The 15,197-nt window shown below is 49.8% G+C and overlaps 1 protein-coding gene across 1 annotated transcript in view; it reads right to left on the reverse strand.

Annotated features, from left to right (window-relative positions):
• Window positions 1–3,534: 3,534 nt before the first annotated feature.
• IGDCC3 (immunoglobulin superfamily DCC subclass member 3) overlaps window positions 3,535–15,197 on the reverse strand; it is a 105,635-nt gene continuing 93,972 nt past the window's right edge. Inside the window, exons 8-14 of the mRNA XM_075043888.1 lie at window positions 11,815–12,062; window positions 11,268–11,432; window positions 6,098–6,286; window positions 5,718–5,822; window positions 4,504–4,642; window positions 3,803–4,010; window positions 3,535–3,699 (exon numbers count right to left, since the gene is read on the reverse strand). Of these exons, the coding sequence (XP_074899989.1) occupies window positions 3,535–3,699; window positions 3,803–4,010; window positions 4,504–4,642; window positions 5,718–5,822; window positions 6,098–6,286; window positions 11,268–11,432; window positions 11,815–12,062 (1,219 nt within the window). The remainder of the gene's footprint in view (window positions 3,700–3,802; window positions 4,011–4,503; window positions 4,643–5,717; window positions 5,823–6,097; window positions 6,287–11,267; window positions 11,433–11,814; window positions 12,063–15,197) is intronic.

Here is a 15,197-nt window from a genome sequence, read left to right on the forward strand (position 1 = left end):
AGCAGTTTGGATGAACCAAGGACAGACTTGAAGCTGTGTCCCGCGCTGAAACCAAACACAAGCTCTTTTTTTTGTTCTTTTTTCCTTCTTGTTTTACAGATTAAAGGCCAGACATACTCCAGGTGGTGTTTTCCCAAGTTTTGGTCGGCACAGCCTTGCCTCCAGCCCGGCTCAAGCATCAATGAATGGCAGGAGGGGCTGTTACTTGTTGCTTCTCCAGCTAAGTGGCAGCTAGAGGTACTCCACAGCACAAAGCCAGAATGTGCCATTTCAAGTATTTTTTGCCCAGTTTTGTGGACTTGGGAGGCTTGGGTAACTCAGGGAAGACCATGTCCTCCTGCTGGATCTCCAGACTTAGGAGGCTGACGTGCCACAACCATCTACGTTAGGTCCCAACAGTACAGATTGACAAGAGCAGAAAAGAAACCCCAAAAAAGAGGAAAAGCTAAACATCTAAAAAATAGTCTTTAAAGATTTACATCCATCTTCAACTGTCTCAAACCAACACATAGTCTGCATTGGTTTAAGCCATCACATTTCTGCATAATTAAAAAAAAAAACGGAAAAGCTCTATTCTTGACATACTATTGTATTTTAACTAGTCAAATGGCACAGCATTTCCCTTTAATAAAAGGAAGTAGTGACAAATACTTGTTACTATTACAATATCACAATAATATGATATTAAATTAATAGCATGTTCACAGCTCCAGGAAGTCTGAGCTGAAAGCTAGTCTAAATTCTGTGTTCACTTTGGCAACAGTACTTATTCAATGTGAACGTCAGCGTTACACACACCAAAAAAACCACAATAAAAAGAAAAGCTGGGCTGGAACAGGAGTGGGATGGCAGGAGGAGACTGGGATTTCTTTGATATGAGGTTATAACTCGAGCCGTTTGCCATCTCCTCCTCCCTCCTGCCCTTTCCAAGCCCTGGCATCCTCCGGCTCCCACAATGGGCTGGGCTGGGCTACTGGTCTTGCATGGTCCCACCAGCGCTGTCCCCCCCCAGTCCCTTCCCAGGCTGTCTCCAGGTCCAGCATCGTGCTGGAGGGAGCTTCCCCTCATGGTATGTTTGAGCAGGAATTGGTCTGACGGCCCATTTAGCCTCTTTGGTGGAGTGGGGAGAGGCTGTTTGGGGGTTTAATATGTAAGCTTAACCCTTCACATTTTTTCTGTCCTGCAAGATGTCTACAGGAGGAGGAATTTTAATGGGAGAGGGCTACGAACACCAAGCCGCAAGAGCTCCTCGCTCTCGAGATCAATGTCATTACATCTGCTTGGGCCAAGCTAGATGATTTGATCTGGAAGGACAGAGTCCTGCTCACAGCTAACCCAGCCCAGCACCATGACAGAGCACAGGGGAAGAGATATTTGCCTTATTGTCCTGTATATTGTATTATTTACACAATTATCGGTAGCATCCCATTGCCAAATGGGAAGGTGATGGGGGATGTTTCTGACAGAAGGGACTCTCCCACTGGTACCACTTAGAAAAATAAAATTATTACTTTTTTTAAACTTAAACTCATTTCCTTTCCTGATTCCTTTCACTTGTCCTTGCAAATACGGTGATGTTTGATTTACCACCACCTATACAAAGAGTTCAAACCTTCACATTCACCCAGTTTTAAACAATCCACGTGGCAGGAAAAAGGGCTGCCCTCTGGCACCGGCTGGCCAACGTCCCTGTCCCCCATGCGTGCCCCCATCTCACCTCACGGACGATGCCGGTCACACACTGAGTCACAAGGCTGCACCGTGCCAGGACAATCCAAAAACCATGGTGGCAGGTTGGTGGTTGGTCCCTGGAGCGGGGGGGGTCGTGCACAAACCCTGTCTTTGGTGTCGGGAGCTCCTCTGCCCACCCTGGGCACGGGGAAGGGGCAGCTGCCGGCAGCCCCCAGCATCCTCCGGCGCAGGGCCCCGCTCTGCATCACTGGCCAGGAGCCCTCCTTGCCTCGTCCCTCCCAGGGAAGCGAGCCCATTTCGGCTCAGCTCATCCTTTGGATGATCTCCTGCTAGCTGGAAATACGCTGGAGCTGGGAGCAGCTCAGTAATATCTCGAGGGGTTTTGGAAGTGCTGTGTCAGAGTTGCCTTGTAGGCGCTCCTGACGGCAGGGTGGGCTTTGAAAGGACAAGACAGTGACGTCCAGGTTCCCACCTCCCGGGGGTGTGCTGTGCGTCTCGTGCTGGCACATGCCATGAATCATCCTGCTGGGAATCAGCCTTGGGGAGCAGCATGCTGATGGGGCAGGAGGGTGCCCTAGCCCCAGCACTGGCATCCAAGCACCCTGCGCGCCCCGTTTCATCCCGAATACAACCAGGATGGACCGAGGCAGCCACCACCAGTGCCCAAATCAGCCCTGCAAGAGCAACAGTGCCGGCGAAGCACAGGGCATTGAGCCGCGAGTCTGTGACGGCCCCAACAATCTTTAAAGTAAAAAAAGACCCCACGATACAAATCTCCGCCACGCAAAATCACACCAGAGCCCCGCTACATGCCTAAAAGTAAAGCTCATAACACTAGTGAAGCATCTTGGTTTGTGCAGGGCTGGGTGGGAGAGGCAGGAATTGGGCGAGAGGAGAGGGGACACACAAACACACACACACACACACACACACACACACACACACACAAGTTTCTATCATGCTTGAGGTAGAACATTGCTTTCAAAGGTTTGGAAGTGCTTTACAGGGGAACGACAACAACAAAACCACCAAGGCGGCAGGTACAGAGCGTGACTGCTGAGGTAGGACCAAGCTTGTACTGACCAAGTGCTATGCTACTTGTTTTTTGAACGTGAAGGAAGACACAGGTATTTCTGCTTCCCAGAAGACATTCATTCCGGTTGAGGTAGGTTCTGAGTTCACTCGGGTTGTCTGTCCAAGTCTTTCAGTAGCCCTCAGGCAGGCATCCTTTGACACACACACTCTTTTTTTTTTTTCTTTTTTTTTTCATATTATTTAGAGTCAATCAGCAAAAAAAGTATCCTGAGAAATAGCAAAAGTGTACAAAATCTTCAAATCCACGGAGAGACAGCCTTCCCGGGCCTCGATTTTTGGAGTCAAGTTAGGATTTCTCCGAATCCAGTCTTCTGGAAATAAAAAATAGATCCAAAAAGTAGTCCTAAAGCTGCTGATCAGGAAAAAGTCTGGGATGCCAAGAGGAGGCTCCACCGTATCCCCAGTCTGTCAGAGACAGGAGAGTTTGCCAAACTCTGCCAAGGAGTCTTTAACTTAGCAGCTGCAGGGAAAATTCATCGTGACCAATCTCAATAAAGCCATCATCGGAAGAAACACACCGAGATGCCTGAGAGAGGTCAGAAAGATAAACTTCACAGAGTTTCCAAAAGGCTGTATACATATATATATATTTATATATATATATAAAAATAAAGCAAAACAAAAAAATAACAATCAGACTGTAGAAATCTTCAATTGACCTGAGATTGACGACTCGTTGTAAAGACATCACCAGCCGTGGGTTTGGTTTCTGGTAACTCCTACAAGAGGGTTTGAGTCTTGGCAGTTTTATCCTTCATTGGCGGGACCGTGGTCGGGAGCCAGAGCAGAGGGGCTGCCACCGCGGGGGCTTTTTGGGAGGGGGTCTGGCTGCTCCTCGATGATGCTGAACTCATCCAGAGGGAGTGTGGATATCTGGGTGTCGTCGTGGGTGGCCGGTGGGCTATGTGCCGACTGGAGAGAGAGAAGGGGACAATGCAGTGACAGGTCACCGATGCTCTTAGTCATGCAGCCGTGTCTGCATTTCCCAGGTGTGCTCCCATCCTGCCGGACTTACCGTTATTCCCTTATCCTGCTGCTCCTGGGATGGGGAAGCTGGGAATAACCTCTCCAGCTCGTTCATATCCAGCTGCTTTCCATTCAAGTCCCGGTCATCCCTGTCCCTGCGAGCGGCCCCGTTCAGGACGAGGCCTGCCGCACTCCGCTGGCTCCTGGGGATCTGCGGGGTTGACAGCTGCTCCTGCACGTTTTTGCACATCAGCAGCCTGAAAAATAAAGAGACGGAGCCTGAGGGTGAGCAAAGCTGGTGCCTTCCCCCCCTTCCTTCCCCCAAGCCTGAGTCTGCCTTATCCCTGTCCTACGTTCCTTCACTCCTTAAATCCCTCCTATAAAGTCACGTCTCTTCCCCTCGCCATGAAAGGGCTTTTGCTTTACAGGCAGGGTCAAGGCTTGCCAGAGCAGAAATAGCGATGCTCCCGGGAAGTACCAGGTCCCTCGATGGGGACCGGAGCTGATGGGGTGTATTCGGAGAAGCCTGCTGGGTCTGCGTGCCTGGGAGGGAGGCAGGAGCCATGCTGCAAACAGCACCCAGTGTTCACGGGAGCCAGGCTGCGCAATCGCACGCCGCGGGATGTGCGTCCTGAGATGTGCGTGGGAAACAGCCCATCATCGCATTGGGGTTGTGAGACCCTCATGGGGATACCCACATGGCGTTAGGGACCGTTGCCCCTCATGAGCAGTGGCGTGAGCAACCCCTACCTTCCTCTGTACCCAAACATGAGGAAGAGAACGCAGAATATGATGCACGTGACACCGATGTGGATCCCAATGATGATGCCTGTCGTGGAGGTTTTATTGTTCTGCTCGTCCTTCATGCAGTCGCAAGGGGGATTCAGCACTGCCAGAAGAAGAGGGGAGAGGGGGGTCAGCGGTGCTGGTTTCCTATTGCTCCTCCAGCTTTTGGGGAGCCCAGAGCAGAAGTCAGAGCCTGGGTGGTGCTGGGAGCTGTGTAGGGGGAAGAGGAGAGCAGGGTGGGGGCTCAGTGGGGTCACTGCCTGCAAAAGCTGCTCCCCGTACTGCAGGAAGGCAGTCACAGTAAGCATAGGACTGGAAGGTCTGTAGAGAGTCAGCCCCATTACCTGGGCTGCTGTTATTAGTCACAATTAATGAATGAAAAAGGCTCTGATGTGAATTTTTTGCAAAACCCTGTGTCCGAGGTGGGAGGTGAGAGGCAGCCACTATGCCAGAGCAGGCTGATACCTGATGGAAAGCACTGAGTAGGCAGATCCCAATGAGATTAGTATTTACTCCAACACAGACAGAGGAGTAATAACTATCTCTTGAAGATATTCCCACTGGAAGGCTTAAAAGGCTTCCAAGAGCAGCAGGATGTTTTTTACACGTAGATGAATATGAAAGGTGTGATCAGTTAGCGATTCCCTCTAGAGATTTCCCCTTTTCTGCCACATACTGCAGTGCTCATGCTCTGCAGCTCTTCTCCTTTCCAAAGCCATGTGTCCTCCCTTCCTGGCACCAGTGAAGGTCAAAATATCCAGGAGAGCGGAGATGCTCGGTGCACCATGTCTCACCCGAGGATGGCAGCTTTTAGCTTATGCATGGGGGTTTGTTCACATTCATGGCCTCACCTCTGGCTTGAGCTTAGGCGCCAAAACTGGCAATTACGGGAACATTTGGTTTGTCTTCTCCCCCTTAGTAAAAAAAAAAGTCACCGGGCTGGACTGGCCAATGGGGTTGGTGAAGCCACGTGGCAGAGAAGCCACCCCTACCAGCACCAGGTGGTCCCGGCCTCGCAGAGCTTTGCTTCATCCCTATTTGTGATGCTGAAAATAAATGAGTGGCTGAAGGTGAGATGGGGGGAAGAGCCGTGGCTGTCTGGGGGAGGTGTCTGGCCTCACCACCTTCCTGCAAAGCAGTTTTCAAAAACCACTAGCGAGACTGATGTCCCATCTCACCTGTCCTCTCCACAGTTTCCCTCAAGGACACGAAGCGGACAGTTGAATTTCCATCCCCGTGCTGGTTATAGGCGAGGAGCTTGACTTCATACACCACTGACGCATCTGTTTCGAAGGAGACACAAGAAGGGCATTTCGGGTTTAATCAGTAGCATTATCTCCCCAAGTGATGCTTATTTAGGAAACGGACATCTTACCAAATACACACAAGGTGCTGCAAACAAGTACCTGTTACTGGGAAAGCACCCCAAAAACCTGGGGGAGAGCTGCAGCATCTCTCATTTAGTGGCTGTGCAACACATCTGAGCTCTCTCCTGCTAATCACGACAGACCATCCCGGGGTCAGGAGGGGACATGGATCAAGCTGTCACCATACTCACCCAGGTGGGTGATGTTGTATGCTGTTACGTTGCTGGGCAGTAGCACCGGACCTGTGTACTGGGAGAGGTGGACCTTGCGGTAATACAGCTTGAAGCCTTCGTGCTGGCCCAGTTTGATGGAGGGCTCCCACATAGCCTGGACAGCGGTGCTGTTAATGACTTTAATAAAGAGGGATGGCATGGCTGGGACTGAAACAGAGAGAGAAAGACAGTGGGTTGCATGTGCTTTTTTAGTCTGTATGATGAGAAATTCCCCAGCAGCCTTTCCCTGTGGTCACTGCACCAAAGAACATGCTAGATGAGATGATTGAGAAAAATCAGATCAGACCAGATCCTGGTTTAACAGCTTTGAACTTTTTCAGGGAGCTGTAGGAGTTTCCAAGGGTTTCCTCTGCTCGGTTCAGCAAGCAGAGGTTACTTTTACACTCTGGTTGCAATCTGATGCTCAGCCCTGTCGGGTCAGGGCAGGAATGCAGCGGCTTCGGCAATGCATTCCCAAATTCCACTTTTTTGCCCTTGCCCTGAGGGTAGCAAGGACCTTTCAGAGTGATTAATCCCCCAAGGAGGAAGGAACCAGAAGGGATGGAGCTGGAGACATCCGTCTTAATAGCATGCTAGGTACCTGCACTGGCTTGCAGGGTGCGCAGGAGCTTGCTCTCCCCATTGGCTTTAGGAGGGAGGTTTGTGATTCTGTGCTGGGGACTTAGGAGAGAACCGGGGCATCTTTATTAACAGCCCTAAATACCTGAGCAGCCCGAGATCCCTGCACAGCTGTGGCTGGCTTGTTTTGGTAGGCAGGCACTTACCTGGCCTTAAGGGCGCGTGGGGATTTAGCTGGGAAGATGTCCCTGCTGCTGCCCGTTGTCACCAAGGCCTGATTCAAAGTCCACCAGGACACCTTTTGCTCCAGTCAATGCCCCAAAACCCTGCCCTCGTTCTCAGGGTGTGCTGCAGCAGGGGGGTCACAGACATTCCCTCCCCAGGTCCCCAAAAAGCAGCCCCGTCACCTTGGGCTGAGAGGCAAAGATTTGCAAACCAAAGCCAATTTTCTTGTGATGCAGATATCTGGGTTTTCCAAAGCTGGTTCTGCACCAAACCCTGCCCTGGAGCCCTGTGCAGCGCTGGGGCACACAGGACCACATTTCCCCCAAGCCTCTTCCTTCCCTTCTCCCTCCCTTTCTCATACACTGATCATACCAACGCAGAGATGTGTCTCAGCAGGACATTTCACTGATGATTTTTTTTCACCTCATTTCCACAAAACACCCCCAGGGCAAATGCTCCCATGAGTTCCCCAGCCTTTGGTACCATCCAGAAGGTGCAAAGCACCAGGCGCTGCAGACTCTGCCCTGCCCAGGGCTCTGCTCCAGCACTGGGAGGGAGAAGGGTTTTTGGGCACTGCTGTACCAGGCAGCAAGCTCAGCTAAACCCTGCAGCAAAAGCACCGAGCAGAACAGCCCTGCTTCTCCAGCAGCCTCCAGGAGCTATTTTTCCAATCCCACATGATTACAAGCTTAGAAGTTCCCAAATATAAGGATTTCTAGGCTTGCATTGGACCGGTGCTGCTTTTTGCCTTCTTTTTCCCCAAAGGGTCTCTAAAGGATGAGCAGTGCAAACCCAGCCTTTGGCAGAGAGTTCAGCACAGCCATTTAGTGTGCGATGGTGAGAAGTGGATGAAATGTGGCCATGTCAATCTAAGACTGACAAGAGCTAAAAAGGGCATTTCCCCAATTTAATAGTAAAAGCAAAACCGCACAGCACAACGGTTTGCCTTTTCCCAGGCACTGAGAGCTCAAGCTTTCCCACGAGGAGATTTAGGAGAAGGGAAGACATCTCTCCTGGTGAGCAGGAGGGTGTGGGCAATGCTGCCTCTTCTCAAAGGGATGCCCTCCTTCAGGTTGCAGGGGCTTTGCCTGATGCCCTCCAAACAAGCCTGGGGAGAGGAACAAGTCCCTGCTGACTGGTGAGCATCTCAGGATTCAGGAGGAAAGACTCAGAGAGCAGCTGTCCTGGGTCAGGTTAATGAGATCCCAACCTGCCTGTGAGTGCTGCCAATGGGAAAAAAATGGGTTGAAGTACATCTTCTCACTAGTATTTATTCTGATATGCATTTCATTGATGGGAAGGTTGTGCTCAGCATTTTCTGGGTGCAAAACACAGAGTAAATTCTATTTATACCAGAACGTACCATTCTTCCCAAGGCTGCATATTTTTGCAATCCGATTAAATACTCTTTTTTTCTAATTCTCCCAATTCCCTTAAGGGCAAAATTAGGAAATTGTCTGGATCCCCCCTCTGAGAAGCTGGACTCTTGCTTAAAGCATCATTTTCCAAATCATGGGTGAGAACGCCACAGAAAGGGAAATCGCATATCCCATGGACAAAGAAACACTGATGTGGGCCATCCTGATTTGTGAAGAGTTGGCTTTATTTTATGGTTGCAGAGCCTTACATTTAATAAAAACCACAAGAATATCTCTCCTTCAAAGTATGGAATATATAGTGTTTATTCAAACTTTGAGTATATATATGTATAATATTGATTATATGTATGCACTCGCAGAATGCATGTGCTGTTTATAATGTTATTACACAAATAAGTGTATACAGATGGAGTATATCTGCGTGTGTGTATAAATATATGTACACACACCAGTGTATAAGTGCTTCACAGAAGTATATATAAGACATAATATGGATCTACTGTAAGTGAGGCATCTCCCTCATGCTAAGGGCTGGGATACTTGTTTTCCTCTTCCGTGCTGTTTGGAATTTTCCCCAGGTCATTTCAACTTTCTTCTTGAAGGCGTCTTTAGCCGAAGATGACTAAAGGAACAGTCTTCATCCTAGAGAAATGTCAAAAAGTCCTGGAGAAAACCCTAAAAAGCATTAAAAGACAAGAACAAGGAGTGTGTGCTGCTTAATGAAGTGGAGAGAGTTTGCGATTTAAAATACCATGGCATTTGTGAAACGGCGTAAAGGAGAACGACAGCGAGGAGACAGGAGGACCTTCCTAGTGAGGGAAGTTTATGGAGGACAAGGTTCACTTGCGTGGTTTCTCTATGGCATCTTCCCTTCTACTTTCGATCTAAAATTATCACTGGCACAAAGGAAGGAGCATCACGCTTCTAGAAAGCATTGGAGGCTTCAGGCAAATGCACTCTCAGCGTATTCCTAGCCCTGAAAAGCTGACCCCCCCGAGCTGAAAGCAGCCCTGCTCCTCAGTACCTTCACCATATTCCTACTCCAGACAACACCAGTATAACACGGTCACTCAGGCCAGTCTCTGGCTGGCAGCATCTCTGGCTGGCCACTCTGACAAGCGCTGGCCCGGCTCCGCCGAGCCGTCCCTGGCTGCCAGATTCACCCGCCGCGTCCTTTCCATGCACGGCAGGACACGGCAGCGTGGTGACACGGAGGGCCCTGCCACCACAGGGCTTTGTGCACATCGCTGTGCACATCTCGCGCGCGTTTCGCTGAGCCAGGATGGCAAAACCGAGACACGGTGTGTCAGGGAAATGCCATCCCTTTCCGAGGCTGTTAGCACCCTGAGCCCGGGGGAGTCACAGCTCTCCAGTGCACCACGGGAAGGCATGGTGTGAAATGGCTCGGCTGTGAGAAAAGGCAAATTGGTAGTGAAACCTTAACTTGGTGTCAAAAGCCACTGGATTCTGGCTCTGACCTGCTTTCTCCTCTGTGGGCAGAAGGCAACAGGCACCCGAGTGAAGCAAAGCAAATAAATCAAGCCAGAACTGGGGCTTTTAAATCTCTTTTTTTCTTCCTACAAGGCAAACGCAAGCTGGGGTTGAGTGATCTTAACCAGGCCAGCTTGTTCATCCTAAGCATGGAGCTAAATGCTGGAGTTTGTTACAGAGGACAAGCCTTTTTTAAAGGATGGCAGAGCAGGACAGTGATGCCTTGAAACTTCAGAGCGCCAGGAAATTTATGATCCCATTACCAGATACCTAACTATTTCTGTTGTGATTGAAGGTAATGATGATAAAAAGTCCTCTCTAGCTTGACTCAGACTTCTGCAGAAACACGAAGCTCTATGAAGCATGGCTGGCTTCTAGCTCCAGTAGCTGAACTCAGAGCATTGGGTCAAGGAGTTTCAAGTTTTGCCTTAGTCCACCCTTCTGCCTCTAAATTGGAAGGAAAAACAAACTGCAAGGGTGACCGATTCCCTGCATAGTACCAAGGAAAATAAACTTGCTGGGTAACAACCCGGCAAGGCGAGGATTTATTGGTGTCGTTGCTTAAATGCTGTAGTAAACATCTGCAAGAGCTGAAAACGGAATGAGAACTGGATCCCCCACCTGGAAGTCAATACACTCTTTCATGTGATCCTAAATAACATCCTCACACCCAAGGCCCTCTCTGCTGCAAATTCATCATTACTGAGTGTTCATGAGAATGTTGCAATGCTCCTAAGAAATTAGGCTCCATATGTGAGATGAGCCAGGATTCAGAGGTGCTGGAGAGGTACATGAGTCTCTACAAAAACACTCCTAAAATGCTGGCTGACAGATCACACTGGGGCTGTGGTTTCTGTCTGGTGTCTGTGTGCAAGGATCCTGCATTAGAGGACCCACTTTCTCACTGAGGAATCTAACTGGTGGCCACATCTGGGAGGCCAAGTCAGAGAAAAAGCCTTGGAGATTGCCCTAACTTCCCACTGAAACAGAAGGCTGCTCCAAGGCAGGGATTTGTACATCAGGACAGCTCAGCTCTAGTGTGATTTCTACAGGGTAGAGCAGAAAAAAAACAAATTCAAAAAAGTGTGGCACCGATCAAGTAAGAGCTGCAAGTACCAGAGCTGCTGGAGGATGCTGAGACGTTGCTTGAGCAGGAAGTCTGCATTTAGCAATCAGATTAGGAAGAACCCAGAGCAGCTGCAATGCACAAGACCAGCCAGACTTGCACTCACCCCCTGCTACAACATCAGCTGTGAGAGGCAATGCCACATTTAAGGCAATCAGTTGACCCCCATGTAACGATACAAGTGAATTTTACACAATATCCCAGAGCATGAGGAGAAGCAGGAACAAGGAGCATCAACACCACAGGCTATGTGCCAAAGCGCTCCGGAGTGGGTACCGGGGTGACCGGCGCTGCTGCTACGCACAGCGGGTTTCAGCATCTGATGGTCCAAGCGCAAAGCGTTCCTTACCTTCTCCCAGCGTGCTCACCACTGTGACTTCTGAGGCTTTGCTGGCACCCCGGGAGGTGTAAGCCTTTATATAAAAGCTATAGCTGGTCGAGGGCTCTAAATCAGTCACTAGCTGCTGAAAGGTGCTCTTGCTAACAGCCTCCTGATACTCCATCTCTACAGGATCTGAAGTGCAAAGAAAGAGAGAACAGAGCAGCGTTAGGCTTCCAGAGGTAAAGAGACTGAACAGATGTTGCAAGCAGTAATTTTGGTCCCTAAGGTGGATATATATCTGCCCACATCCTTTTCTGCTTACATTTCTGTGCACTTTGCCAGAGACCTAAGTGGGCAGCAAGATCTGAACATGCAGCTTCACCCTCCCCACCCTTTGGTATTTACATCAGCATTATTGCCTCATCTCTGTCTTTCAGAAACATGGAGATGTTGGAGAACATGCGTGGCAGCATTGTCTACTGCCTGGGATTTTGGACCTGGTTTACCCAGTGGGCTGCGTTGCTGAATTATGTGAAGGCTGAGGATGCTTTGGGCAGCGGGTAGAGCACCGTACCTGCAGCTTTCCGAATGTGCAGCACGTAGCCGATGATCTCCTTGGTGTTCTGCAGAGGCTCTTCCCAAGACACCTGGATGGTGGTTGCAGAGACCGTCTCAGCCTTCACGCTCTGTGGAGGACCGGGCAGCCCATCTGCCCACAGGACCGTCAGGCGAGCGCTGGCTTGCGTGGAGCCAGCACTGTTCTCGGCGATGCACTGGTAGATGGCTTCATCCGCCTGGTTGATCCCGTAGATGGAGAGAGTGCTGCATGGGTACATGAGAGGGACAAGCATCTCACTGAGCGCTCTGCAGCAGATGTCCCTCCCCTCCAGCCATGCCATGGCCCCCACGGTGCCTCTGATGGCAGGGCATCCCACGTGCCTCTATTTCCACAGAAAGCTTCCAGGAAGCTGTGGGCTTTTCGGGAAGGAAAAGCCCAGGAGGTGGATGCATCATTCCCTAGATTCCGTGACTGGGCAGATTGTCTCTGTCTCGACTTGCAGAGTCTGTGGTTCAAGTACAGCCCGGTGGGGACACAGGGTGGGATGGGGAACGGCAGGATCTGAAGCCCTGAATTCGGGAAGATCCCAGCCACGCTACAGAGATAGCTCTGTGGCAAGTGCATCCATGCACCCACACCAGCTTTAACTGGCTTAGTTCCAGTATACACCAGTGAGACCCATCCAGGCACCACACACAGTTGGTAAGCCAAATCTAATCAAGCACAGCCAGAAAGCCCTCTGGTGATGCTCTAATTGCATTATAGCACATTAGAGCAGTCTTAGGGTAACATTGGGATTAGCTGACTTATCCAGCAGGGTTACAGCCTCAGCTTCTGCTTCTGCATCTTCAGAAACACGAGCACCACAAGCAAAAAGCCAAAGCTTACAAGCAGGTTGCAGGTTTTGTGTGCAAAACCTCTGAGCGTGTTTTTGATGCTGGTGCATCAAAGCTTGCTCTCCCAGGGCAGCAGCCAGACCACTTCTTCCAGCCAGCTCTCAGGGGCCTCCAAACCAGGCTTAGATGCTGTTTTCAGCCTCCAAGATAAAGACAGGCACTGGCTACCCTGATGGAAAACATCCCTAAATGAGCGGGGATAAGCCAGTACTGTACTAGCTTCCCAAATGAGTGTGTTCCTGAGCATGGTGCCCATCTCTGCACCACCTCTGGGAGGGGTGTTTAGTGGCTTGGTGGACACAGGGACAACCAGAGTTCTTGTACATGTAGCATCTGAACTGAAGGCCCTTTCTGAGCTGCACGACTGTCCAGCAATGGTTGTGTACAACAGGAGCAAGTTCAGGGCCAGCCCAAGGGTTGCACTGCCCAATATCTTTAAAACAACGCCAGCAAATATTGACTCAGAAATCATTGTGCAACACATTAGCTCTATCTTGCCATTCAGTGTGCAAAACAGCTTTTCTTAATGCCATTTGTTCACAAACAGGGACCCATCAGTGAAAGCTCTGCTCTCTCCAGGGCTTGCTCCCTTCCTCAAAAATCAAGTCTGGAACAACGTGATTCAATTTGTGTGAATAAAACACCGCTCACCACTGCCTCCCTTCCATTTTAGAGCATCACCCATATGTACAGCACTCTGGATTAATCCCTCTTTGTGCATCTGTATTTCCAGTCCTGCCCAGTTAATTTGAACTGTGGTTTGCTTCTGGCTTGGCATGAATACTTGGGAGACCATGATGCCTCCAAGCTTTAGCATCATCTCATTGGCTTACACCAAAACTCACATGAGCTTTTTGGTTGCTATATTTCTGTAAGAAATGACCCGAACCTAACCAAATCCATATCCTCTGCTTGCTTCTAGGAAGAAAAAAATTATTTTCTTCTCCTGCGGTGAATTCCGGGTGGACTTGGGACTTGACTGCACATGAGTAAATCCCAAGCACCCCTGCTGATACAAAGGGCACTTCATGGCTTTTTGGGGGTCATAATCAAAGCTGCCTTTTATGTAAATGAAAAATTGTACATGGAAAGTGGAAATGATGAATAGCCTGCTGCTGCCTGCCTGTATGTCGGAACGAATGCTTCTTCTAATTGCAGCAAAATATTGGTCCTCCTATATTAAAATTTATTATTGCTGTTTATTTAACATTCATATTTCTGCCTTGCAAATTATTGGGGCCATGGTGAGTGAGCAAATGTTTAACAGTCATCTATTTATGTCCTGTGCCTTTGTTTCCTTGGAAACATTGTAAATGGAATATCAAATGTGATGGTTTCAGCTGATATGGTTATTTTAGAGAATCAGCCCTAAGCTCCTCTCATAGCCACGGGCTCAACGTATCTGATTAAATGGGAGGAGAAAGGCAGAGCTGGGAGAGGGGCACAGGGAGGAAGGACCCGATGTGTGGCTCAACTCTGTCAACAAGGGCTGATTCCTGTGAGGACAGATGGCAGAAGGCAGGATCACGCCATCCAAAAGCTGTACTTGCAGCTCTGCACAAAGCAGATGTGTGGAAGGAGCAGCAGTGCTTCCTTCTGCCCCATCAATGCAGGGATTATTTCCACGCGGCCGCTGTGCATCTGAGCAGCCAGGCTGGGCTGGCATACAAGTCGAGAGCAGCTTTAAGCTTCCTAAGCACAAAGCAGCCCAGGAACAACGAGAAGTATTTAGGCTCCGCTGCCTCCAAGTGTATTTATTTGCTTTACATGGAGAGAGGAAAAGATGTGGAGGAGGGAAGAAGGGAGCCTGGTTGGAAAGCAGCACAAGGAGCCTCATGGCAACGGCATGATGCTGGGGCCAAAGTCATCTCTCTCCTGGGAGGATTGAGGGGTGAGCAAAGCTCCTCTCATGTGACACATGATGTGCTGGATGCCAGTGGTCGTGGAGCAGGACAGCACTTGGCCACTGGGAGCCAGAGCTGGGCAGAGCCATGGACATCCCAGCTGCCTCTCTGCAGAGGTCCCAGGGTGGCCAGTAACACTGTCATGCACAGTCAAGTCAGAAGAAATAAATAAAATAAATTTCCACAAAGTGGACATGGCAAGTAGCCAGAAACTGGCATCAGGCTTTGGAAAGGTAATTTTCATTGAGATTTACAAGGCTATGCTGGGACGTACTGTGCAGTAAGAGCCTTGGCCATCCATTACCTAGGGACATTACCACGTTACCTGCAATGATGCACAGGCAACGGGCTCAATAAAACACCTGGATTTTTGGTTATGCCTATAAACCTGGGTAAGGAGCAGAAACTGAGTGTGGAGAAGTTGGTGAGCAGAATGTCCAGCATCTAAACACCAGCTTCACGAGAATAAGGGTTTTCTCTCTTTCTGTCGGTCCTTCTAACACCCACAGGCCTCTAAAGGAGGCTGCCGAGCTCCCTGCAAGCCCGGGCGTGAGCTCTGAAGCACGCTGGTAACTGCAATGAGGAGGGCAGGAGCTGG

Source organism: Buteo buteo, chromosome 13 (assembly GCF_964188355.1).
Source record: "Buteo buteo chromosome 13, bButBut1.hap1.1, whole genome shotgun sequence".
NCBI classification, from domain to species: Eukaryota; Metazoa; Chordata; class Aves; order Accipitriformes; family Accipitridae; genus Buteo; species Buteo buteo.